The 27,483-nt window shown below is 47.3% G+C and overlaps 1 protein-coding gene across 2 annotated transcripts in view; it reads left to right on the forward strand.

The window, feature by feature from the left end:
- The first annotated feature begins 533 nt into the window (after window positions 1-533).
- Window positions 534-27,483, forward strand: part of Limd1 (LIM domain containing 1) — a 46,263-nt gene continuing 19,313 nt past the window's right edge. Inside the window, exons 1-3 of one of the 2 annotated variants that reach the window (XM_087562548.1) lie at window positions 534-678; window positions 766-2,394; window positions 21,389-21,490. In XM_087562548.1, the coding sequence (XP_087418674.1) occupies window positions 1,026-2,394; window positions 21,389-21,490 (1,471 nt within the window). In that variant the 5' untranslated portion in view covers window positions 534-678; window positions 766-1,025. 2 annotated transcript variants of the gene reach the window in all.

Below are 27,483 nucleotides of genomic sequence, written 5' to 3' on the forward strand. Positions count from 1 at the left end.
TTAATCCCCGCCCCCCACCCTTTTCTTTTATTCAGAGGATCTGGGCCGCCTCCTATGCTTTGCTGATTGTGTGGACCTCTGGGGCTCTTGTCCTCTGCAAAGAGACCTGGCCACAGCAACACCCTAGGTTTGCAGTGAGGCTCCTGAGAGTCTGAACTCGGCTCATTGGGGAAGCGGCGCTACAAGCAGCCAGGGGCCTGGACACCTTGTTCCCTCCCTGGAGAACCTCCCCCACACCCCAACACTGTCAGGGTTAGAGCCCGTGGGATATACTCGAGGGGACCCGAGGGAGGGTCGGCTCACCCTTGACTCCCCAGCAGCGGCGGGAAACTGAACAGTCGGGGCATGAGAACTGCAAGGACTCTCCGGGTGCCTAGCCCGAGACTCCAAAGCTGGGCGTGCGCGTCACTGGCCTGCAGGGGGCGCCCGCGCCCCGCCCCGTCCCGCCCTCCACGCCTCCGCCCGCGCCCCTGCGCGTCCCGGGGCGGACGCAGCCGGCCAGCCAGCTCCGGGGATTGACTACTCGCGCGCTCACTTCCGCGTCCCGCCGCCGGCCGCCGCCATCGGACAATGGGCCGCGCGCCGCGGCTGCAGTGAGCTCCGCTGGACCCTGCCGCCGGCCCCAGGCCAGCCAGGGGCTGTCCAGCGCGTTTGCAAGTTCGGTTGCCCGACGTGGATGTGAGTTTACTTTTTCTGTGTACATTCTCTGTCTTCTTTCGCCTGTTTTTGGTTTTGTGACTTAGAGGAGAGAACTTTTCTAAGCAGGCCGGGCACGACTGAAGGCTACTCTGCCCCCACGTGGACGCTCCCCTGGGGAAAAGAAGTCTGAAAGTAAACTTAGCCTCGCCGGCCTGAAGGCCTCAACTTTGGCTGGACTGTAAGTTTCGGAGTCATGACCTTCTCGCTGGGCAGGTGGGAATCTTTATCTATCTTGGGCTGGACCTGAAACCTCAGTCAGCACCCAAATCTCCCCCACCCCATTCACACTTTGTACCAGGGGTAGGCCCCGGACACTGATCTACAACATGGATAAATATGATGATCTGGGCCTTGAGGCCAGTAAGTTCATTGAGGACCTGAACATGTACGAGGCCTCCAAGGATGGGCTCTTCCGGGTGGACAAGGGTGCTAGCAACAACCCCGAATTTGAGGAAACTCGAAGGGTGTTCGCGACCAAGATGGCCAAAATCCACCTCCAGCAGCAGCAACAGCAGCAGCTCCTACAGGAGGAGGCCCTACCTAGGGCAGGCAGAAGCCCCATCAACGGTGGGAACCGTCAGGGTGTGAGCAGCAAGCTGGCTGCAGATGGGGCCGCTAAGCCTCCTCTTGCTGTGCCAACAGTAGCACCTGGACTAGCTACCACCACTATGGCGGTGCAGTCCTCATACCCAGCTCAGGAGCAGAGGACCAGGCCATCTGCCCACGGTGCAAGGCCTGGCAGTCAGAACTGTGGTTCCAGGGAGGGGCCTGTGAGTTCCCAGAGACCTGCTTTACACGGTCTGGGTCCCTGTGAAGACCCTTCCTGCCTCACTCACGGAGACTATTACGACAATTTCTCTTTGGCAAGCCCACAGTGGGGTGATAAACCAGAAGAGTCCCCTAGCATGAGTTTGAGTGTAGGGAGTGGATGGCCTGGTTGCCCAGGAAATGATTCCCTGTCGCACAGATCCTGTGGGGACAGTCATCCTTACCACCCACAGCTCTCCATGTGCTCTGGCAGGTCTTTTGAAAGTGGTCAGGACAGTGGCATTGGTGGCCATAGCAGTGAGAAGCCAACAGGCCTTTGGTCCACTGCCTCCTCTCAGAGAGTGAACCTGGGCTTTTCTTCCACGGGCTTGGAGAATGGGACCCCAGCTCAACCCAAGGGCACAACCGTTTCAGCACCAATGGTCCCTAGCAGCACTAGCCAAGGCGCTTGTCTGAGAAGAGATTCGAGTCTGGGATATGAGGCTCCAGGCAGGGTCTTCAAACCTCTTGTGGACACTCAGCCTTGGCTCCAGGATGGGCCCAAGTCGTACCTCTCTGTTTCTGCTCCACTATCCTCAACAACCAGCAAGGACAATGCCCAGACAGGTATGACCGCTGGACTGGATCCTAAGCTTGGATGTGTGGAGTCTGGCACTAGTCCCAAGCCCAGCCCCACCAGTAACGTCCATCCGGTAATGTCTGCTCCGTCTGAGTTATCTTGTAAAGAGAGTCCTCCCAGCTGGTCCACTGACAGTAGCCTGGGACCTGTGCTCCCAGAGAGCCCCACCCCCTCCAGGGTGAGGTTGCCCTGCCAGACCCTCACGCCAGGCCCCGAGCTTGGACCCTCCACTGCGGAATTGAAGTTGGAAGCCCTCACCCAGCGTCTGGAGCGAGAGATGGATGCTCACCCCAAAGCAGACTACTTCGGTAAGAAGTTCTGTAGCCGCCTGTGGTGAAGTGACGGTGTCCCCACGGGGTGCTCGGGCTGATCTCGAAGTGGCCTGCTATTATTTTTCTCCTTCCTCTTTCGGTTACTTCTGTTCCTTTAGAAACTTGAAAGCAGCCTTTGCATATGGGAGTTACCCGTGTGTGCAGGGTGAAGCAGGGTTGGATTGTTCACAACTGCCCTCAAAAAAGGGAAATGAACCTGGGAGGTGCTGATGCTTGCCTTTAATCCCTGAGGCAGAGGCAGGAGGAGCTCCCCAACCTGGCCTATAGCATGAGTTCCAGGACAGCCAGGGCTATACAGAGAAACCCTGACAAACCAAACCAACGTCCTCCCCACTCAACCCCCCCCCCCCCCAGAAAAAGAGGGAAATGCTGTGAGTTTGGGTTTCAAGAGTCTGAGGTACCACCTCAAGCCTTTTGCAGTGACTGGCTTGAGCTGGACTTGGAGTATTTTTCCCCAGGGCCAGGTTTGTGGTTGTTCTGCGTGGTGTAAGTGTGTGGAATGTGTGGCTTTTGGTTCTTGTCTTCTGTTCACTATGGTGGTTCTGCAGGTGGACCTGGACCAGTATCATATCTTTGCCTAATGCTGGTTACAAAAGGAATTTAGCCCCTCCTTGGATCTGCTGCAGCAGGAGCTCAGGGCAAGATCCAAGGAGGAGAGATGATTCTGCAGGATCACAAAAACAACTGGGCCAGGAGCCTCTTGACTCAGTCCACACCCAGGCACCAGCCAGCAGCAGGTGATACCCACAGGTGTGGCCTGAAATAAGAAGAAGAAGGTGCTTCTTGAGGCTTTTTTACCCAAAGTTGCAGATTTCATTCTCTCTTCTAAAAACAAAACAAAACAAAACAAAACCCACAAACTCTTTACAGACTATTGGCTTCAACTTTTATTTCTGCATGGGGTTTGGAAGCAGCAAGAAAGTAGCTGTATTCCTTTGTTGAAAACAGTGGCCTGTCTCATGGGAGGGTGGCTTGGAAAGACAGCCTGTGCTTAGGACTCTGTGGCTTTTTTCATCTTTTAATTTCTCTCTCTCTATTTTTGGCCTCTTGAGTAATGGGTTCATGATTTCTCCAAAGTCCAAGTCCTACCAAATAGTAGTTTCACCGGTAGTGGAGGGCTGGGTCAGGGAAGGCCCTCGAGGGAAAGTTGCAGGCTTCTCCCTAATATCCGAATGAACCAGTTTGTCCTGAGGCCTTAGGAGGGTCACAAGTCCAAGGAGACGGGCCATGGGCATATGCAGTCCACAGTAGTACTGGGGTCTGCTTATCATGAGCAGCTCAGCAATCGGAGGTCATGGTTGCTGTTAACTGGGTTTCCTCTTAGATTTATTTATTTTATTCTTTTATGTATATGAGCGTTTTGTCTGTGTGTATGTATGTGTACCACATGCATGTCTAATGTTTGTAGAAATCAGTGGAGGGCATCAGATTGTTTGTCATTGGAGTTGCAGATGGTTATGAGCCCCATGCGAGTGCTGGGAATTGAACCATGGTCCTCTGCAAGGGCAACAAATGCTCTTTTTTTTTTTTTTTTTTTGGTTCTTTTTTTTGGAGCTGGGGACCGAACCCAGGGCCTTGCGCTTCCTAGGCAAGGGCTCTACCACTGAGCTAAATCCCCAACCCCGCAACAAATGCTCTTAACTGCTGAGCTAACTCTCCGGCTCCTTGTTTATTTTTTAAAAGCACAAAGCACCCTCCTGCTGTGAACTGCCCCACCTTGTTTGCAAAGCACGGCCTTGAAAAATATTATTTAGCTGGATATGTGGTGGTTCCTTTAATTTAAACTTATTAAGTTTTTAATTTAAAGCTCATAGAAAAAAACATTTATTTATGTTCATCATCAGAGCAATGAGGTTGACCCATATTCTGTATGCATTCAGCCTCCAGCCACTGATCACCTGTCTGGGGCTGTGCTCTGGGCTGGGCCTTGGGGATACATAGTGGATAGACAGTCAATACAGTACAAGCAGTAGGAAATGATCAAGTACTAGGGAGAAAAATACTAGATAGAGTATATGGACGAAGCCTTGTCCTGTGGGTGACCTTACTTGTTTTGAACTGGGTCATAAAGTGAGGTCTCAACTGATTGCATTTGGGCAGAAGCTTGGAGGGCAAGGGATGACAGGACCACTGTGTACCTTTGGAGGGAAAGGGTGGAGTTTGCGGAGCTCATGCCAGGGGAGAGTCTGCCCTGTGGCTGCCTTGATGGTGGGGTGTCTATCTCTGACTGATCATGTGCAGGAAAATTCCTCCCTTTAAGGCCTCAGCAGGCAAGTTTTAACAGACCATGTGCTTTCCTAGGCAGCCCCTCCCTTGTCTGTAGAGCCAGTTGACTAGGCCTTTCCCCCTCCCTAGATCTCGTAGCCCTTGCATTAAGTCATGGTTTACTTCTAGGTAGAATGTTATTTCATGGCACTCTTGCCAAAGGGAGCTAAGGTCTTCTCCCACTATCAGTCAGTAGAACTCTAGTTAGAAGTAAAAAACAGACTGATGTTCAGCTGTTGGATTCTGAAGATACCCAGTTTCTGGTTATTTAATGGTTTCTACATTTTTATTAACGGGGGAGGGATGGGTGATTACCATGGTGATGGTGTATGTGTCAGAGGAAAGCTTGCAGGAGCCAGTTCTTTTTTTTTTTTTTTTTTTTTTTTTTTTTGGTTCTTTTTTTTTCGGAGCTGGGGACCGAACCCAGGGCCTTGCGCTTCCTAGGTAAGCGCTCTACCACTGAGCTAAATCCCCAGCCCCGCAGGAGCCAGTTGTTATTCTACCCTGTGGGCCATGGAGTCAGGTTTGGCAGCAAGTGCCCTTATCTTTTGAGCCATCTTGCTAGGACTGGCTTTTGATTATTTGTTAGCTCTGCACTTAGGGTAATTCTGGAACTTTGCAGGGAAGTCATGCGTGTGTGTGCATGTGTGTGTTCGTGTGTGTGTGTGTGGGTGCATGTGTGTGCATGTGTGTGTGTGTATGTGTGTGAGAGTGTGAGTGTGTGTGTGGAGTGTGTGTGTGTGTGTGTGTGTGTGTTGTTTTTGTTTTTAATTAATTAATTTGAGACAAGGTCTCACTCTATAGCTTAGGCTACAGCTCTCAATGACCTTCCTGTCTCGGCTTCCTGAGTGCTGTGACTGTGGATATCGGCTACTGCATCTGGCTCCTTTGTGTATCCAGGCAGTCCTTATTTCTTTCCACTCATCCCACTGTGCCTCTGTGTTCTCTGGGACTCTGCTGTGGTCCTTTCTTGTCCACAAGGAAATACGATTGTGCATATTTATGAAACAGTAGACAGCCTACCATTTCAGCGCAAAGGACAGGCCGCAGGTGGAGGCACTGGTGTTGTCATTCCTTAGACTTTTATCATTTCTTTGTGTTTCACAATCCTCACTATTAGGTCTCTGGAAACATTTAGTCATCTGTCCCCAGCTATTGTCATCAACCCCTCCTGTCCAGTCCTGGCCCATCCTTTCCCATCCTACCCAGTCCCTGCTCTACTCTGGTAACCACTGGTCTGTTCTCTTCCGTTTTGAAATCAACCCTTAAACCTTTATGTCTGCATGACAGTGTGTGGTGTTTGTCTTTCTCTGCCTGATTTACTTCATTTCGTATGGTGAAAGCTGCTGAGGCTCTGTCAGGGATGCTTTCGGGCTCCCTGGTGCTTGTTGCTCTTAGAAGACACTGTTCTTGCTTTACAGCTTCTGTTCTCATGATGCTGTTCATGCCGCAGAGAGGAGATGAAGATTCAGGGTGCCATGGCCTTGTTTTCCTCATCACTCTGGGTCCTCTCCTCCCTTGCTAAGGCCCAAGCAAAGCACCCATTCCAGTCTGGCTTTCTCGGAAGCTAACTCTGAGACTTTACTTTAGAGGGTGCTCACCGAGTGGTACTCTTGGGGTCCACATTTAGACCCATAGGGAGGCAGCAAAGTCCAATGTCGTCCTGACCTGGTTTTCACACACTTCCTCCAGGGATTAGCCACTAGATCTGAACTGCTCTGGGAGTTGGGTGACCTCTGGTTGAGTGATTTGTGTAGCTAGGGTAGTCCCCCTAGGGCTGATGACAGGTGAAAGCTACCTGCCAGTCCCACACTAGCATCTGGGTCACTGATCCATCAATGAAGCACCCATCACAACTCCACTTCTGGTGCTGGAAAGGACAGGTGACCTTGGGCACCCTGGTTCTGATAATAGCTACTGTCTGTTGAAGGCCAAGCATTGGGAGACACTGTTGCCAGCTAATCTTCACAGCTTGTCTTCCGTTATAAACAAGGAACTGTGGCAGAGGTTCAGTGACTTGCCCCCGGACCACCCAGATTTTTCCTCCTAGGTGGAACTAGCTGGTCTCCCAGGTCTGGCTTAGATATCCTCTGCCCATCTACTCAGGAGAATGCAAGCTCTTCCCTAGCTGGGAGAAGGCTCTGTCCCCCTCTGCTAGGTACATGAGCGAGGGTCTAAAGGTTGAAGAGTCTCTTTTCCCCAAAAGTAGAGAATGGACTCCTCCCCACCTACAAAAACACAGAGAGACTGACTCTATTTTCAGCTTTTCATGACTTGACCCTCTACTTAGGCACCAGAACACGGGATATGATTTCCCCTGGGAATGGCTCTGTCCCTGCCTTGGCCCAGCAAGCCCCACTGGTTTCATTTTAGTGTCTATGTAGGAGGTATGTTGACCAGCATAAACAAGAAGCAGTCACAAACTGCCCCGTCTGTTCCTCTGTGTAGCATTTTTATTGTCTTTCTTTTTACTTTTTTTTTTTTGAAACAGGGGTCTTATGTAGACCAGGCTAGCCTTGAGCTTTTTATGTAGTTGAGGATGACCTTGGCCTGCTGGTCTTCCAGCATCCATCTCCAGAGTACTAGAATTACAGATAACGCAGGCCAACCTCTCTGTCTTATGACCTTTTAAGCACATCTTATCTGACTTTGTTAGTATCGGTGTGAAGTGTGGGTCTGAATTCCAACCTGGGTGTAAATGACAGGCAAGATATGCAATAGAGGAGCACCTGCAGAACAGGGTAACCACGCACAGAACAAACACAATCTGTCCTTCAGAGCACTGCATTACCCCAGAAGCCTCTGGAGGCCTTAGAGTCATTGTTGTCCTCTGGGATTCAGAGCAGAAATCATGTGATTTGAGGTAGCAGATCATGACATGAGAAAATGTGAAAAACGTTGTCTGTGGTGGTTTTGGCAGAAGCGTTACGTGCAGGAAAAGTAGATCCAATACCAGAATAAGTATCTACTCCAGTAAGAACAAAACGTTGTCCTTTCCACAGAGGAGGTGGTTCAGTGTAGTCAACCTGTGTCCAGGTTGCTGGCTGGTCATCTTGGGGAGTGGTGCCATATCTGGGGCTCAGTGTTGGTCTCTGCTGATGTCAGATTGGCATTCAGCCACAGCTGTAGCCAGGTCAGCCTTGGTCAGTGGAAGTCCATGTTGTTGAACTCAGGAATAACTACACTCCTGGCACCAACCTCTGTGTTATTAGTCAGGGTTCTCTAGAGTCACAGAACTTATGGAATGAATCTCTCTCTCTTGAAATATAGATCAAATCATCCTCAGCACCAGTGTCACACACACGTGCACGTGCGCGCACACACACATATTTTTGGAATGATTTATTTATTGGAATGATTTATAGGGTGCAGTGCAACTAAGCCAACAATGGTCACCTGTGAATGGGGAGTCCCAGAATCTAGTAGTTGCTCAGTCCCACGAGGCTGAGTGGTCCAGCTGTCTTCTGTATAAAATCCACCCCTTGTCAACTTGACACAAATCATATCTCCTTATGAAAGAAATGAAAACAGTAGCCAGGTCATAATAATGCCTAGATATAACTAACCCTTGTTCAACTGCAAACATATCAACATTAAGCTAAGCTGGGTGGGATCTTGCGCTGAGGGTCACCACTCCCTAAATCCGTTTATCTCTTGTTCATAGGATTTAGCTCCATTCTACTTCCAGGTGTCCCTTTACTCTTTGTTCCACACATTTTCCTTTCTCAGCTTGCTATGCTTGAGCAAAACGATCCTCCTCATAAGAGTGAACCGTAGGACAAGGTCTAAAATAGGTAGTTCTGAGACTTCCTTTGTCACTGCAATTAGTCTGAATCTCTTCACCTTAGCCACAGGCAGACTCTTTGGATGAGGGCGAAAAGCAGCCACATTCTTCACAAAAAATATCACGAGAACGATCTTTAGGCAACATACTATAAAATTCTTCTCTGAACCCTCTTGAGCCCCCACAGTTCAAGTCATCCTCAGCAACAATGTCTTCCATGTTCCTACTAGGATGGCTCGTCAAGCACTGTTTGAAGCATTCCACCACTTTCAAAATCCAAAGTCCCCAAATCCACATTCTTCCAAACAAAGCATGGTCAGGCACATCACAGCAATACTTCAGTACCATTTTCTTTCTTAGGGTTATATTGTTGTGAAGAGACACCATAGCCAAGACAACTCTTATAAAGGACAACATTTAATGGGGCTGGCTTGCAGTTTCAGAGATTCAGTCCATTGTCCTAGTGGTGGTGAGCATGACAGCATTCAGGCAGATATGGTTGGTGCTCTAGAAGGAGCTGAGTGTTCTATACATCTTGATCCAAAGGCAGCCAGAAGGAGACTGTCTTCCGCAGGCAGCCAGGAGGGTCTCTTCTGCATTGGGTGGAGCTTAACCATAGGACCTCAAAGCCCACCCCGACAGAGATGCACTTCCTCCAACAAGGCCACAGCTCCTAATAGTGGCACTTCCCATAGGATAAGCATATTAAAAACAACCACAACATCACGGTGTATGTGGGAATGAGTGGAAATTCCATGGGTCATCTGAGTGAAATGAGGTCTAGGCATGGCCAAGAGTTGGTGACACTGGTACACAGAAAGCCCTACTGCAGGATACGACATGAGGAATTGACAGAGGTGCCTTCCGTGTGGTCAGTGGTTAGGACTCAGACAACATTTTGGTCCTCTGTGTCTTCCGAAAGACTGCTTCTCACCCACATTTCAGCTCTGTGCCTGCCCCTCAGGGCTTTCCTGACATTTCTCTTCAGAGATGTCAGGGGCACATGACCAGGTATGCTCGAGGCTTCATTCAGAGCTGCACACCCCTCAGTCAATCTCATAGTTGTACTGGGCATCTTGGGCAGTCTCTGTTGGGCCCTCTGCTCTTGGCTGAGATGGTAGGGAAGGACACAGGGATCAGAGTCTTGTCAGGCACCATGATAAAATCTGCACTTCCTCTAAGGTCTCTTGAGTACTTTGGCCTTGTTCATTCTGCAATCTCACCCCCACTGGTATTCTCCCAACTGCCTGGCTGTTCCCAACATATAGATGCCTGCCTACCGATCTCCCTCCAGGTATCCTCATTTTCTGGAAACAGAGCTGTAACTGACCTGGCTTCCTCACCAGCAGTCCTGTGTCCCATCATGCCTTCTCTCTGAGGTCCTCCCATCTTTGGGGAGGGTGTGTTCCTACTCTTTTCCTTTAACCCCACCCCCATCCCTCTTTTCAAAGCTGATCTTTTGATTAGCTAAAGCTTCTAGAAATTTTTGTTTCTTTTTGTTTGCTGCCTACTTGCTGCTAGAAGGCAGAACTAGAAGAAAGGACTCATCTGGAAGTCAGAAAGCCAGGTGTTCTGGCTTAATGATGCCAGCAGCCCAAGGATTCATGCTGAGAAGTCCATCTCTGCTGAGCCAGCAGAATCTTGTTCGGGAACCAGAAGTCTTAAGATGTGGCACTGGGTATGATCAACATCTGGATTTTAGCTGGTCAGCAACACCACTAGTCATTGTGAACACCTGGAGAAATCCAGGTCTGGTTTCCTAGACCTTTCCAAACTGCTACAGAATTAGTAAAAGCTTTGTTTTTAGTTACATTTTCAATGACAAATAGTAGCCACTTTTTCTTTGTATATTCTGGAAAACACATAATTATCATTGTATTTTTTTTGAGACAGGGTCTTACTATATAGCTCTGGCTGTCCTAGAATTTACTATATAGATCAGGCTGACCTTAAGCTCTCAGAGATCCACCTGCCTCTGCCTCTGCCTCTCTGCCTCTCTGCCTCTCTGCCTCTCTGCCTCTCTGCCTCTCTGCCTCTCTGCCTCTCTGCCTCTCTGCCTCTCTGCCTCTCTGCCTCTCTGCCTCTCTGCCTCTCTGCCTCTCTCTGCCTCTCTGCCTCTCTGCCTCTCTCTGCCTCTCTGCCTCTCTGCCTCTCTGCCTCTCTGCCTCTCTGCCTCTCTGCCTCTCTGCCTCTCTCTCTGCCTCTCTCTCTGCCTCTCTCTCTGCCTCTCTGCCTCTGCCTCTCTGCCTCTCTGCCTCTGCCTGTGCAAAATAGTGGTTCTTAACCTAATGCTTCGACCCTTTAATATAGTTCCTCATGTTGTAGTGACCCCAAGCCTTAAAATTATTTTATTGCTACTTCATAACTGTAATTTTGCTACTGTTGTGAATTGTAATGTAAATATTTGATATACAGGGTATCTGATACTAGATCCTTTTGGGAGTCTTGGCCCACAGGTTGAGAACTGCTGAATTATGCCCAGCTGGGACATATAATTAAAAAGACAAAGTGTGTGTGGGGGAATATTACACACCTATAATCCCAGTATTCTGTTGGAGGATTGCTGTAAGTTCAAGACCAGTCTGGGCTATGTCATGAGACCTTGTCTCAAAAAATAAATAAATAAAAAAAAACATAATTAAAAGTGTATTAAAGAGCCAGGAATATGATTTAGTCTATACAGATGCTTGCTGCCATGTCTTATGACCTGACTGAATTCAGTACCTGAAACTCACATAGTGGAAATGGAGAGTCGACTTCCATAACATGTCCTTGGACCTCCATAGGCAAGCTGTGATATGAGCAAATGTGCATGCCCGTGTGTGTGTGTGTGTGTGTGTGTGTGTGTGTGTGTGTGTGTACATTAAATAATTATAAAAAAAAACAAAAAAATTAAGTGTTTTAGAAAGAACTTAGAACTTAGAGTTTACCTTAAGAATAGTCATTGGTTTAAGAAGAGCTAGGGCCATGAGTTTGTGGTACTTGTCCTTTTTTACTGGCATGTCCCTGGGCACCACCCTGGATGCCTGTGGCACTCTAGACAATGCTGGACCTCCGCTGATCATCTGACACAGAATAATGGCCTGGGGCCTCACACAGTTTGCTTCTGGGTCCCAATGGTATGCTCTTTAGGATGGGAAGGCGTAAGGACTGGCTTTTTTTTTTTTTTTTTATTAACTTGAGTATTTCTTATATACATTTCGAGTGTTATTCCCTTTCCCAGTTTCCGGCCAAACATCCCCCTAATCCCTCCCCCTCCCCTTCTTTATGGATGTTCCCCTCCCCATCCTCTCCCCATTGCCGCCCTCCCCCCAACAATCTAGTTCACTGGGGGTTCAGTCTAAGGACTGGCTTTTTAACAGAGTTAGCACACTCGATAGTTGGGTAAAGTTTGTAAGGAACTTGCTTTTTAATCCACATGTATTTTTAATCCTCTCTGCAACCCTGTTACCTCCCCTTTTACAGATGGGTTCAGTAATCTGCTTAGCCCACTGAGCAAGTGCCTTTGCTGGGCCTCAATACTGAGCTGCAGACCATGACGTCCATCCAGGACTTCTGGAAGTTCAAGGGCTTCCTGACAAAGAGCTTACCGGAGCTTCATTCTTCTCTGAGATCCACATGATCTAGAGTAGCTGGGTCCTTATCTTGAAGCTCTGCCCAGCATCCATGCCTCCTTCTGCCCAGGAGCCTGTTCCCCTAGGCGTGCCTCCCTACCATACTGTGATGGGACTGTATGTGTGTCTGTATAGGGAATGTGGCTGCCCAGTGCCCAGCTTCTGACTCTTCATGTTCCTCTCAGGCATGCAGGTTATGATGAGCGGGCTACACCATTGGGAGTGCTTGTGGCATAGCTGGAGTGTGCTAGACCACACTTTTCTTGGAAACATTTTGTATACTTGTCCCCAGGCAGTGTCCAGAGGGACACGAACCAAACTTAGATGAAACTATTCCGAGTGTATCTGGCAAGCTGAACAGAAGCTCTATGCTGAAACAAAACAGGTCACCAGATTTTCCAAAACAGGGAGTATTGGCCAGAGAATATTTATATCTACTCTGGGGTTTGTTTTTCATTTTATCCCTCCTGGGGAAACCAGCTGGACATGGGATCTGGCAGTCATGCTGTAGGAGACTTTCTACTTGACCATTTCAAATAGATAACTTCAGGGTCTACAGCCGGGTTATTTTTTACGCTTTCTAAGCTCTGAGTGTGGACTTGCTTTGGTTCCTTCATCCTTCTTGCTCTGTGTGGTTTACCTCTGTGTCTTGGGAGAGGGAGAGCAGGTTACTCTTGGTTATTGGTGGTTTGAGGAGAACGTATCAGGCAGGAGCCTGTTGTACATAAAGTTAGGGAAGCCTGCTGGATGCTGCTTGTCTTTAAAGTTTTGGGAGCTATAATGACCAAGGTCCTTGGAGGGCCAAGTGGACAAGTTCCCCACCCCCCATCTTGCAGAACCCGAATCGGGTGATTACATTACAGCAACCTGGTGCTGGACAACAGGTGGCGGCCATTTCAGACGGTGTCAATAGCAGATTTGCTTCTGTTGCCTTCTGACCTTAACTGCAGCTTCCCCATTCTCCTGAGCCTCAGGGCTTTCCTTTTAGCAGGGTGGGACCACGTTGGCTCACATGAATGGTCAGGCCACACCCTGAGGTTTTTGAATCTGCTCAAGTGTCTTCTGCTCTCCTTCCACCACAGTTTGCAATGCTTCCTGATGACTCAGTACAGTGGCGATTATAGAAAGAGCTGGACCTCAGGGGCAGCTGTGGCTGGCTGGCTCTGACAGTGGAGCTGACAGAGTTGTCCCTGGTGTTAACCAACTACATGGGGAGCAGGACCCTAGTGTGCTGCTTTTGGACCGTGTGAGCTTGAGCATTTTATTTCAATTTTCTGCTCTTTGGGGACTGGATGACCTGTGTTTTCAGGCTGTGAGGGGTTTTCTTGCTGTTGACTAGGAGAACATTCCCATCTCTAGGAGTGACAGTGGTTCAGGCAGGGTGATGATGGTGATGGTGATGGTGATGATGAATGTATGTGTGTGAACATGTGTTGTTTAACTTGGATATCGTCTTCTTTAAACACTGTGTGCATTCATCACTTGAAAAGGAGGAACGAGTTTGTGCGTTGGTGAGCTTGAAAAGTTTTCACCTTCTGCTTGCAGAGAAGCCAGTGACAGTGGAGCAGCCTGAAAGGGAAGGTGTGGAAAACATGTGTGCACAGTGCCCTGACAAATTTGCTTATATCCATGAAATCACACAGGGCGTGGGTGTCTCTATGAGGTTTGTGCTGGGTTTGTTTTGGCTTACCCTGGACCAGGCTCAGGTCACTGGCTGAGTGAGACTTCCCTGAAGTACCAGGACCCAGCTCTTCCTTTTCTCTAGTTCCTTGGCTGGCATGTCCTTCGGATGATTGACATCTCAGTGAGGCATTGTGTTCCCTGGAGACTTAGGGGGCTACCCAAGAGTCGTACTGGGAGTCAGGGATAGGGTGAAGTGGAGAGGAGTTGAAGCCCCCCCCTGTAGCCCCCCAGTCTATCCCCCTCATCCCCCTACTACCCCAGGGTGCTTTTTGCATTACTTTCAAGTTCTCCAAGACTGTATGGGGATTGGCTATCCAGAAATGGATGTGTGACAGAAAGTAATTTCTGAAGACTGCTCTAGGGAGAGGAAAGAATGGCTCAGGATGTGGGGTGAGAGGACAAAGGAGGAAGTCAAGGAAGCTGCAGGCAGCTTAGGCATTCACACAGGATGGGGTTGGGGTAGCTTCCGCCTGATCCCTTAGAGAGCCCCGCAGAACCCCCAGGGACAAGTTCACCAAATCCCAGGCAGATTGGGATAAAGCAGAGCGACTTGCTGGCTGGAACATGTGGTCCTCTCTGAAGAGACATTCCTATTACACCAAGTCAGACTTGGAGCTGTTTGTGGGAATGCAGAGTCACACAAACGTGGGCCTCACATCTGTCTGCTCTGTGCCTCTGTTTTCCCACAAGTAAAACGAGCATCTGGTTGTGGTGAAACTGAGTTGGCTAATGGTGCTCTCTGAGCTATCCAGTGTGGGAGACTGAAGACATCACAAGGTGGGCCGTCTGAGCCGAGAAGTCTTTTAAGCATGAAATGGAGTTTGAAGATTTGGTGCAAAGAAAAAATGCTTTTTGTTATTGCTATACGAGCTGGGAGTGATGGCCAAACCTGTGATCCCAGCACTTTGGAGATAGAAGCAGGGAGATAGAAAAGTTCAAGGTCGATGACGAGGAGGACATTCCTATCTCCAAGAATGACAGCGGTTTAGGCATATGTGGTGTGTGTGTGTGTGTGTGTGTGTGTGTGTGTGTGTGTGTGTATCACATAGATTCTATGTTAAAATGAGACTTTTGGACTTTCTTTCCGCTCTTGAGTATGGCTGTTTGAAAATAGACCATACCTGCCTTGTCTCAGTTTTTTTTTTGGAAGCACTCAGGATGGAATATGGCAGATAGTGTGGGTCCCTTGCTGTTTAAAATACATTAACGTATTCTCAAAAGTACCAGAGCATCATTAGTTACTTTTTCCCATCTGAAAGTTGATGCCAGATGATGTGTTCAGAGACACAGAGTCTTAAAGACTTGGGATTGTTACCCACTTTACAACCAGGAAGGTTGTGCACCAGCAGCAAGGATGAGAGGAGTTCAGATGCTGCCTTGGAGTGCGTGATCCCTAGGCAGAAAGTATGGAGGGTCTGAAGCTGCTGCCTGCACAGAGCAGGCTGGAGCAGGTGGTGATTACAGCTGAGGTAACTTGCTGGTTCTCTAAACGTTCTCTTCTGTTTAGTGAGTGAAGGCAGAGTACTACGGCTGCTCATCCCACAGGGTCCAGGATGTCAAAGGGACTTCCTGTCCAGAAAAAGATGATTTGGGAATTGACTCCCTGGAGAGCGCAGGCTACCAGTCTGCCTGTCTATGCTCTGCCCTGCCATGGGGCTCTGTAGTTTTGCCTAGGCTTAAGCCTCCCTAGAGGCCTGTTGGGAGGGAAGGTGGCAGGCAGCCGAGTTGGGGCACAGGCTGGGAGGTGTTCCAGGCAGCTTCCATGCTCAGCCTGAAAGAGCTGGGGCTGTGTGCTCTGCTGGCAAGGGTTTAACAGAGGCTCCTTGTTGGCCAGCCAGAGGTCAGTGTGAGAAACTGAATAGACTGGAGCTGGCAGCAACTCCTCTTCTGCTTATGGCCCATGACCGAAACTCTCTGTCTGACCCATGTGTGGAGGTGGGTGTGCGGTGTGTGGAAGAGACGGCTCTGCCTAAGTTCGTAGCCAGAGGGCAAAGAATGAAGATGGTACTTTGGGAGGTTTTTGCCTGCACTGAATGCTCTGGGGCAAGTCTATACGTCTAGTTCTGTCCCTTTTCTGGCCCAGCTGCCGTTTAGTGCCAGCTCAGCTGATAAATGCTCTGTGACTCTTAGCAGTCACAGCCTTCCACACCCAGTCTCCACCGAAAGAGGGTGGAGGAATCTGTGACTGTAGCTACGGGATTTCTCTGTAGAGGTCCTGGAACTGGTTGTCCTACAACTAACTTTGTATACCAGGTTGGCCTCAAGCTCAGAGAGATCTGCCTGCCCCTGCTTCCCGAGTGCCAGGATTAAAGGTGTGTACCACCATGCCTGGCTGTGACTGGTTTTTAGGTGCCTTATTTCCATGAAGCAAAATGTGGAAGTTGGTATAACTGAACAGCTGCACACCTGACAGAGAATAGTTCTGTCCTTCAGAAAGTTACCTCTTCTAAGTTAGTGCCCACTCACAGGCAACCCTCTTCTGATTTTTTAAAAACATCATTTAAGCGTTAGTGCAATTTTAAAAGTGACAGTTTTTTCTTTATCCCGACTAGCTCCCAAATAAATGAGGCAGAGACGATAACATTTACTTAGTCAAGCTTTTTGGCACAGTAGCTGAGCAGAATTAATCTATTTTAATCCTCTAAAATAATCTGGTTATTATCTCTGAGATACTCGCATTTTAGTATTGATCTGACTGTCTCTGTTATAGGTTTGCTCCATGGTATTCCTCGACCTTCTCCTCGTTGCAAATCCTCTCTTCCTCTTTCTGTCCCCATCCACTGGCTGGGTTCAGATATCTAGCCCTATTTTCTTCTCTGCTCAGACAATGGCTGATCAGCTCTTATTGACAAATCAGAGAATAAATGGGAAGCAATGTTTGCACAAAATTAAGTCTAGGGAAATTTAGAATACAAATTGCAGTCCCATGTCCAGATTGCAGCCAGATACGAGGGCAGAGAAATCAGCATTTGAATAATACAAGGATAATCTTTACACAGTGCACAGTGACGTTATGCTTACATTTAAGAGTTAAAATTTTTAGAAATTATTTTGATCTATCTATCTATCTATCTATCTATCTATCTATCTATCTATCTGCATGTGGGTATATGCATGCAAATGCAAGTGCCAAAAGTCCAGAGGCCAAAAGCATTGGATTCCCTGGACCTGGTGTTATAGGTACTTGAGAGCACTTGATATAAGTGCTGGGAAATGGCCTTGGGTCCCCTGGAAACATGCTCTTAACTGTTGAGTCATCTCTCCAGCCCCCATTTAGTAGTTTTATTTCCATTCATTTATGTGTGTAGAGGCACATATATTACAGCATACACTTGGAGGCCACAGAACTTTCAGGATTCATTTCTTTCCTGTCATATGGGTTCTGGGGATCAAATTTGGGTTGTCAGGTATATCAGTCATCAGGGTTCTCTAGAGGAACAGAATTGATAGAATGGATCTATCTATCTATCTATCTATCTATCTATCTATCTATCTATCTATCTATCTATCATTTATTGCCTATCTAGAAAGGGGACTTTTTAGAATGGCTTACAGACTGTGGTTCAGTTAGTCCAACAATGGCTATCTACAAAACAGAAGGTCCAAGAACCCGGTAGTTGTTCAGTCCATGAGGCTGGATGTCTCAGTTGATCGTCAGTGCATGCTGGAACTCCCAAAGAAGTAGGTGCTAATGCCGTGAAGGAATGGACTTGGTAGTGAAAGCAAGCAAAGTGAGCATGCTTCCTTTTCCCATGTCCTTTATATATAGGCTGCCAGTAGAAGATATGGCCCAGATTAAAGGGGTATCTTCTTACTCCAGGAGATCTGGATTAAAGGTATATCTTTCCACCTCAAAGATCGGGTTAGAAGTAGATCTTCCCACTACAAATGATTTAATTAAGGAAAAGTCCCTTACAGATGTGCCCAGCCATTTGGGTTTTAAGTTAATTCTAGAAACAACCAACATGATAATCAAGAATAGCCATCACCTCTGGTTTAGGCAGTAAGCACTTTACCTTGTCAGGGCATTCTACTGGCCCTATTTAATAGTTTGCTTGTTCTAAACTGTAATATAAATGAATTGCATTTACATGTAGCCCAATGCTAACAAATCAATACTATTTATTAGATAAGGTATCTTTGAACAGAAAGCACAAGTCAGGGTGAAGCAAAGCTAGCAGCCTATTAAATTTGTAGACAGAGAGACATTAGACTGAAGAGATAGCAGTTTTGAATGTTTCCTGTTCTTACAGAGGACCAAAGTTTGACTTCTAGTCTCCACATTAGGTGGTTTACAACTTCCTGTAACTCTAGGTCCAGGGGATCCCAGCAACATCCTCTTCTGACCTAAGGGCACCTGATTCACACATCTAAATGTCCACACACATAATTAAAATAAATCTTAAAAAAAAATCTTTAGACCAGTAGTTTCAATCTGTGGGTCTCAACCCTTTTGGGTGTCAAATGACACTTCCTCATATCAGATATTTACATTATGATTCATGACAGTAGCAAAATTTCAGTTAGGAAGTAGCAATGAAATAATTTTATGGTAGGGGTCACCATAGCATGAGGAACTGTATTAAAAGTGTCTCAGCATTTAGGAAGGTTGAGAACACGGCTTTAGCAAAGAGACATCTAGGTAAAGGAGAGTGCACACTCCCAAAACATGTGTGTCAGCTTCTTCTTCTTTTTTTTTTTTGGAGATCAAAGGTAAATTTACAGTGATTGGGAAGTTGCTATCTGAACTTCCTTTCCCACTGAGTGAAGTGAGGTCATGTGTTTGGTGGCAGCTGAAGAAAGAGGTCTGATGCAATGGCTGTAGCACCAAGTGGCTTTAAGTACTTCCTTTGTGGGTTAGTGATGGCCTCACGGACTGGCTCAGGAACTGCAAAGTGTATGAGAGGATAGAAGCAGGGGCATCCTGAGAGTCAGGCAATGCTGTGTTGTGCTGTCTGGACACTCGGATCTCATCCTCATGTGCACATGAGGATCAGCTAGTAAACTTTGATTTTGGATACTCTGGAGGTAATATTGGGCATCCATCAGCACCCTGCCTCAATAGTGGGCCTAGAGGAAGTTATGTGCCCAATGGTAGGTAGATATCCAACACCAGCTGCCTCTGGGGATATTTCAGCTTTAGTATAGGAGGGATGGATTATTGCTAAGATCTTTGGTCTACCTTTGATACAATGGCATGGTCCATTTCTAGAGTCCATTGATACCCAGATCTCTTGAGAGCTGCCAGGACCACAGGCTGTATAACCTTTACCTGAGAAAAAGCCCCTCTCACTTTCCTTTTGGTTTAGTAATAGCTGTTGAATTTTTTTTTCTTTTGGCCTCAGCCTCAGGATTGTGTAAAGTCTAAAGATAGTCAGCAGCTTCTTTTTTTCTAATGTTGAGCCCCAGCCTGGGCCACTTTGTGAAGGCTCATGTGGGATCCAGGTAAGGTGGGGAGGAGCTCCTTAGGCCACTGTAGGAGAACAGTTTCCTCCAGGTAGGCTGAATCTAGTCACCTTTACTCTTCACCCCATTGCAGCATCTGGAAAGCACGTCTCCAAGTGATAGAGAAGTGTTTATAATTGGACAAATGCTGTGTAGGCAACTGGGCAAAGGGACAGGACACAGAGCTGCACTGTCACTTGCAGAAGGATGGCCTTTTTATGGGAGAGGCCTTGTGGTTGAGGTTTCAGGTAGAGATGGCCTTTGGCGTGGATGTGGTAGCAACAAGGCAAAATGGGAGGTAGACCAGTCCAGCAGTGGGAGGTCTGGGGCATGGCTATTCTGGGGTTTGACTTCTAAGCAGGACAAATGACCAAGGCAAGAAAGGAGCCACATCTCTTCATAAGGTGCCCCACATATATATGGTATGAATAGCTACTCAGAGGTACGATGGGCTCAGATTCTGTCTTTCAAACCTATGAGAGGTATGACCTTTCTAGAATTTGGCTTGTCGGGGAGAGATAGTAGCATCTCTTTTATGAAGGTCTGAGTGATAGGCACACGTTTCCCAGAGTGTGAACTGTGACTCACTTGTTTTTCTCCTACCTATTCTAAGAGGAACCTTTCTATCCCTCACACCAAATATTTATCCTAATAATGTGGTTTTATATGGGGTGTTCCTTACTTCGGGTACAACAGTTTGAACATGGGAGTTTTCTTCCTTGCTCTGTGTGTGTGCGTGTGTGTGTGTGTGTGTGTGTGTGTGTGTGTGTGTGTGTGTGTGTGCTTGGCAGTCCACCAAGGTCTAAGAGGAAGACATGAGTCTGGAGTCATAGGTAACAGGCCTCAGATAAAGAAGAACTAGAAGAGAACATTGCTGGGTAGGGTACAGAGAGTGGAGAAGGCTTGCTCCCCAGGTAGTTCTGGGAGACTGGTGGCTGTGAGGTTCCTCTTGGAGATGACATCCATTTCACCCTAAACAAGGTTTGATGACTACCTGACCTTCTCCCCACCAGTCTTAATGAGATGAGTTCACCTCTTAGGTCTAGGCAGGCAGATGTATGTATTGTGTATGTGTAATGTATGTGTGTAATGTATGTGTGTGTTCTGTATGAAGCAGAGGCAGGCCCATCTCTGTGAGTTCAAGGCCTGGTCTACACAGTGAGTTCCAGGACAGTGTGTTACATAGTGAAACCCTGTCTTGAGAAGGAAAAAAAAAAGGAACTCTGAGGCAGAGGCAGGTGGATCTCTTTGAGTTCAAGGTCAGCCTGGTTACATATCAAATTCCAGGACAGCCAGGGCTACATAGAGGGAATTTATCTCAGTCAGTCAATCAATCAAAATGGAAACTCTGAAACAATGCAATAAGTTGGTTACCTGCTGAGTTCTGGGAAAGCTCTGAAACACATATAAAAAATTCACATAAAATTAAATTTCAGCCAACAGTGCTGACATATACCTGTAGTCCCAGCACTCAGGAGGCTGAGGTAGGAGGATTGCCATGAGTTTGAGGCCATTGTGGGTTATATAATGAACTCCAGGCAAGGCTGGGCTACAGAGTAAGACCCTGTCTCAATTCTCAATACGTTTAAACCATATGCAAACACTTTTGAGCTATGTTGTAGTCATGGTTTGAGTAGGATTTGATTTTCTGAATGGTGGGAACCTTTGAAAGCTCTGGGCAGGTGTGGGGACTATGTGTGTGTGTGTGTGTGTGTGTGTGTGTGTGTGTGTGTGTCTGTGTGTGTGTGTCTGTGTGTATGCCTGTGTGTGTGTGTCTGTGTGTGTGTGTCTGTGTGTGTGTGTCTGTGTGTGTGTGTCTGTGTGTGTGTGTCTGTGTGTATGCCTGTGTGTGTGTGTGTGTGTGTGTGTGTCTGTGTGTGTGTGTCTGTGTGTATGCCTGTGTGTGTGTGTCTGTGTGTGTGTGTCTGTGTGTGTGTGTCTGTGTGTGTGTGTCTGTGTGTATGCCTGTGTGTGTGTGTGTGTGTGTGTGTGTGTGTGTGTGTGTGTGTGTGTGTAGGGTGTTGATGATAGCTGGTTCCTGCACTGGTAAGAACTGAGCCCTGAGAAATCCATGGTGTGGTGTTGTGGTAGGGGTGGTATTCTTTGTTGTTCGTTGGCTTTTTCAGGACTTTTTGAACATCCCAGTTTTCTCCTGACTTGGTGTCTTCTTGCCTTCTAGGAGCCTGTGTGAAATGCAGCAAAGGGGTGTTTGGAGCTGGCCAGGCCTGTCAGGCCATGGGGGATCTCTACCACGATGCCTGCTTCACCTGTGCAGCCTGCAGTAAGTGCACAGCAGCGGGGGTGGGAAGAGGAGCACCAGCTACGAGAGTGGGGAGATCGTAGGGATGGAAGCCTGAGCTTCCTACACCCTAGGCAGTTGCTCCACCATGGAGTCACACTCCACGTGGAGCATCCTCTAGAGTAAGGATTCGTAACCCCCGATACAAAGCTAATGAAGTGAGGTGGCTTATCTCTAAGTACTTAAGACAGTGATGGTAAGTCGAGTGGTTTCAAAGTAGTCCTTAATAACCGTGGGATTGTAATGTACCATGGAGGACTCAAGAAGAGAGGGACAAGATGCTCACTGCCCTGCCAGTTATCTCCGGTACCTCAGGGCCACACAGCTAGAGGACCATTGGTCAGTTGCATATCTTGTATAAGGTGATGAGTTTTGCTAATGGCAGCTGCTCGCTGTGGAGTCTGTCAGGCCTGATGTGTTAATGTCTGACTCATCATGGATTGATTCGGGCCTCTGCTGAAGATTAATGTAGAGGAGATTTTTTAAAAAGTTCCTCTTGCCTCCTTCCTTTTTCCTGCCCCTCCTTCCTCCTTTAAAAGTCATCTCTAGGCCTGGGCCCTAGTGGCACATAGCTTCAATCCCAGCAGTCAGCACTCGAGGTGGGTGGTGAGGGGTTGGGTCTCGGTTCAGCAGCCTGAGTTCCAGGACAGCCAGGCCTACACGGAAGAACCTTGACTCAAAGACAGAGAGTGGGAGAAAGGGAAAGAGGGAGACAGGGAGGGAGGAAAATAGAAAGGAAGAAAGTCAGTCATTTCTTCACTGGGTCATAGTGCCACACAAGGAACAATTCCTGTCATTTCTGTGTCTTAGTTCACATAATGAACCTTTCTCTAACAGTTCACTGTTTTCTCTGTGCATTCCACTCCATGAGTTTCATCATCGTTTTCAGGTGACTTGGCAAAGTGAGCCAACTCTGCTAGAGTGGAGAGTGGCAAGACACAGATGCATGTGAATGTATATCATAACATATACATTCTAGAGAAAAGTAAGGAACAGTATACAGACAACACAAACATGAAATATGATTGGTAGGGCTGGAGAGATGGCTCAGAGTAACCCATTGGTTACTCTTCTAGAGGACCTGGGTCTGTTTCTCAGTACCTACAGAGAGGCTCCTAACTGTCTCTTAAGTCCAGTTTCAGGGAATCCGATGCTCTCTTCTGGTCTCCACAGGGACTCACAGGGCATGCATACAGCACACAGATATATGTGCAGGCAAAACATCTGTCTATCTGTCTGTCTGTTTATCTATCTATCTATCTATCTATCTATCTATCTATGTGTATGTGTATGTATGAGTATATATGTACATATTATATATATGTTATATACATATATTATATAAAATAAAAATATTTTTGAAAATGTCATTAGTGGCAGGGAGATGTAGCCCTGGGGACTTCCACTCAGATAAATCCAGGGCCTTGACTATACCACATACAAAAAAGAAAATTTAAGATGTATCAGTGTGAAGTAAAGTTAGAGAATTTATTAAGGAGAGATGAAGATTAGTACATACTTCAAATTTAAACATGGGCGGGGGCAGAGGAAAAAAGGGAGGGAGGGAGGGATGGAGGAAGGGAGAGAGAGATGGAGGGAGGGAGGGAGGGAGGGAGGGAGGGAGGGAGGGAGGGAGGGAGGGAGGGAAAAAAGATATAGCTTAGTTGGTAGAGTTCTTGCCTAGCATGCATTCAAGCCGAGTTCAATCCCAGCACACAGATCAAGAGGTCCAGGTCATCCTTGGCTACATATTGAGTTCAAGAGTAACCTGACAACATGTTCAAAAGAAAAGTTATCTTTGGTCTTTGGCTCTTTCTGCTGTTTTTTTTTTTCTTCTTTAATTTTTGAGATTATACGTAATTACATCACTTCTCCTTTCTCTTTGCTCCTGACAAACACTTCCATATACCCCTCCCTGCCTTCTTTCAAGTCAGTAGCCTCTTTTTCTCATTAAATGCTGTTACACATGTGAGTGAGTATGTATTCCTAAGCACAGCCTGCTGCAGCCTGTATGATGTTACTTGTATGTTTGTTTTCAGGACTGACCGTTTGCTACGGGGTAACCAGTTGGTGTGCTCTTCCCTGGGAAGACTAGCAACTGTTTCTTAATTGTTGCTCTGTTTACCAGGGAACAAGTAGATATTTATTTTTTTCCTTTTTTGAAAAAAATTCAGGTAGTTATTATTTGAACTAGGCAAGTGTTAGCAGGCAGAAGCCTACCCAAGCCTGCTGTACCAAAGCATCATGGGCCAAGTGGCTGGTAAACAGGTGCATTGAATGCTCACAGCGGAGTCTGGGAAGCCTCGGTCAGGCACCATCATAGTTAGTGTTTTGTGTTTTAAGGGGGCTGCTTCCTGGTTCATAGGTGATCTTCCTGCCGTCCTCACAAAAGGGAGATGGAAGGTTTCAGAAGGAGGCTTCTCTCTGTCACCCCACGGCTCTGGCTTCCTTCACAAGGCTCTATCCCCCAACACCTGCCCCCGAGTATGAACACTTTGGACTCTGGCATCTCAGCATGAGAATTTTAGGGAAACACATTTAGTCCTGTGTAGATGTGTCGGCCATTTTTACCTGCAGTTGGTTGAATAACATCTATTCCTTAGTGCACTGCTTAGGTTGCCTCACACGGTGGCACACAGACACATGTAGACTAAGTTGGTACCTAGGCTTTTTAAAGTTTTGAATATAACTCACAGTGTATTCTGGTTTGAGTGTCTTTCCCCTCCAAGACTCATGTTGACATGTGATGGCCTACGACATAATTTCTGGTATTTGGAGGTGGGGGCACCTGGATGGTGGATGAGGTTAGTTAGGGTTGTCAGGATGGGGCTCCCCAACTGCTTTATAGTAAGAGGACAGATCTCTGTCAGCCTTGTGCTACCTTTGGCCTCTGTAAAGTCCCCTTTACCAAGAAGACCCTCATCAGATATGGCCTTTCCACCTGGGACATTTAGAATTGTGAATTGAATAACCTTTTTTTCTTATAATTTATTCGGACTGTGCTATTCGGTTATAGCATAGAAAACAGACTGGCAGCTGAAGATAATGTCAGAAGTGTACATTGCTGCATCTTTATCCTAACATTCAAGGAACGACACACGCAAAAGGAGTCAGAGGATCACAGTGCCAGTTGGAGGTCACTGAGAAGCAATCTTGGACTGTGACCAAGGAGCCTTAGCATGTTCTGAGCATTGGTCAGGAGGCCTCATATCTCTGTGGAAATGAGAGGCAGGCAGTAGGCTCTCTCTCACCTACAAACGAGGCATCTCAGCAAGACCAAGACAGACTTTGTCTTTCTAGGTGTGGGCACTGTGACAAGTTCTCATGCACAGATCTGCACACTCACCCACCCCTGACGAGTAGCCGTGTTTAGTTCATTTTTAGATGTGAGAATCACATGACCACCACAAAGAACAATTTAAGGGCAGAAGAAGCCCATTGCTTAGCCTTGTTGTGCATCTGTCTTCTTTTGGTATTTCCTTTCAGTTTTTATCCAAATCTGTACACATTTTAGGGTTGGGACCAGAATATATCCACAGCACATTCTCATTTATTTAGCAGCCGTAATTGCACCAGTACTCACATGGCAACCCATTTAGTCACTGCACAGTCTGCAGTCTGGCTTATGAGTTACTCAGTGTCTTTGTTCAGTTCCTTTTTTTCCCTCTTGGCGGGCGTTCCTTCCCAGAAATACGCTTTCAGGGAGTGGAAACGTGAGCATCTGTGTGGGTTGTTCAAGTTCTCTTGTTTCTTGATGAACTCCTCAGCCCTTGAGTGTTTGGTTGCCATGGAGACATGTGCTGTGGTCTTACTTCTCCTTGCTCATGCCCTACCCACCTGTGGTGGCTGTGTCCCCAACAGGATGCTCTTAGAGAGCTGTTGGTTCACCCTAAAGGAGAAGGCAGGAGTGGCCTAGGCAATGCTGGCTCACGCTGGCAAGAAACTTGGCTGAGCACTCAACTCTGGTGGTGCTGGGGTTGGAATGAGAAGAAAGGAGTGTGCTGACTTGTGGCGGTTGTGTGGAGTTGGTTCCCTTTGGCACATTCTGGAGTAGGCTAAAAGGGAGAAAGTAGGCAATGCCTTATATAACCACCCCAGACAGTTTGGATCCAAAAACATAAGATTTTTGTTGTTGTTGGGGTTTATATGGTTGGGGTTTTGTGAGAACAGACAGAGAGGCCAGGGGAGAACTCTAGGTGTTGTTTATTGGGAGCTGTCCACCTAGATTGTCTTCTCCTTTTAATGTGTATTTTGTGTGGGCAAATGGGTAGACTTGCACATGCTACAGTGTAGCTACTTGTAGAGTAACTTGTAGGGTTGTTCCTTTTTACCCTGTGACTTCTGGAGATCCAACTCAGGCCATCAGACTTGGGGGCCAGGATTGTTTACCCACTGAGCCATTTTGACGACCCATCTACCCTGTCTTTTGAGACAAGATTTCTTAATAGCCCAGGAATCGCCAATTAGGCTAGGCTGGCTGGCTGGCCAGTGAGCCCCTTGGACTGACTGTCCTCAACTCCCTATCACTGGGTTTATAACATTCCAAAGTGCCTGCTTTTTAATATACATTTGGGGATCAAACTCAGGTCTTCATGTTTACATGGCAAATACTTTCCCAACTGAATCATCTCCCCAGCCCAAGAAGGTTCTTGTCAGCCATTTTGTTTTCCTTACAAAGTCTCAGTCTGCCTCTGGGATCCAAGGCCCTTTTCCTGAACTTTGAAATTGACCTTGCCAACCCAGCTTTGGAAACACATATTCTGAGTTAGTGGAGCTTAAACTAACAAATTTGTGGCAAACTGGCTTTCTCAACAGAGGCACTGTAATATTCCTAGATAATTCCAAGGTGTCACTTCCAACTTACCATGCTGTGATGCTCAAAGTGCCTCACTGTGACCTTGACTCAGTTCAGGGAGTTCTGCTGTTGCCCTCACTTTAAAAAGCCAGCCTATCTTATTGAGTATATCATACCAAACAGCTTGATTAGCTCTTGATCAGAATCTTGTGGCTCCTCAGCCCTTCCTCCTCACCCCTGATCTCAATTTCCTTTGCTGAGCCACAGGAGGGAGCTGGCACTCCTCCTGTGACCATCTTGCCTTGTGACTGGTGACCATCTTGCCTTGACTTTTTTGACCAAGTTGCTGACTTGGGCAGGGCCTCGTGACCACAGGCTGGGTGCAGTCTCTTTCAAGTGACTATGGAAAGTAGACTGGATAGTGAGTCCCATTTGTCCCAGCATTCTTCACTGTGTTGACACCTAAGTGTGACCTGAGTCAGCTAGATCTGAGGACACTGAAGGTCAAGAAGGGAAGAAGGGAAGAGAGGCAGGAAGTGAGAGAGTGGGCCAGAAAGAACCCAAAATGGGCTGAAGCTGGGCAGAGTGCGCAGGTCAGGAGACCCAGGAGGGGTGAGCTCTCAAGGGTACACTAGGCTAGATGACCAGGCCTGGTTTCCCAGGCTACACCTGGCTGGCCCAGGGAACATGAAGTCTCCAGCTGTGAGAGATCATCAGATTCTTTGTGCTTGTTAAATGATTAGTCTGGGAAATATATCCAGGTGTCACCTCCACTTGCTGCTGCATATCCATTCTAAGCACCTCATGTTGCACAGTTGTATGGAAATTGTCATTTTTTTCCTTGTCAACTCAGAACAGAGAGAGGGGAGTCTCTTGTCTCAGATGTCACATCGGGTGCTGGAGTTCCACTCTTAGATATCCTTGGCTCTCTCTCAGTTGTCTAAGTGTCCTTCCCTGCCCTGTCTCTGAGATGTCTTCTTAAATAATTTGTTCTTCCTCTGCTTCTCTTCCTTCCTTGCTTCTCCTGGTCTCTTCACTAGTGTCTCTTGCACCTGTGTCTGTCTCGTTGTAATGTGTATCACCATGAAGCCCTCAACCCATCTTCTCACGCCTTTCTGTCACTTCCCAGCCATTTTCTTTTCATATGAGGGGATGTGGGGTCTTGGTGTGAGTAGGGAGT

This window comes from Rattus norvegicus, chromosome 8, assembly GCF_021556685.1.
Source record: "Rattus norvegicus strain SHRSP/BbbUtx chromosome 8, alternate assembly SHRSP_T2T, whole genome shotgun sequence".
Taxonomy (NCBI): domain Eukaryota; kingdom Metazoa; phylum Chordata; class Mammalia; order Rodentia; family Muridae; genus Rattus; species Rattus norvegicus.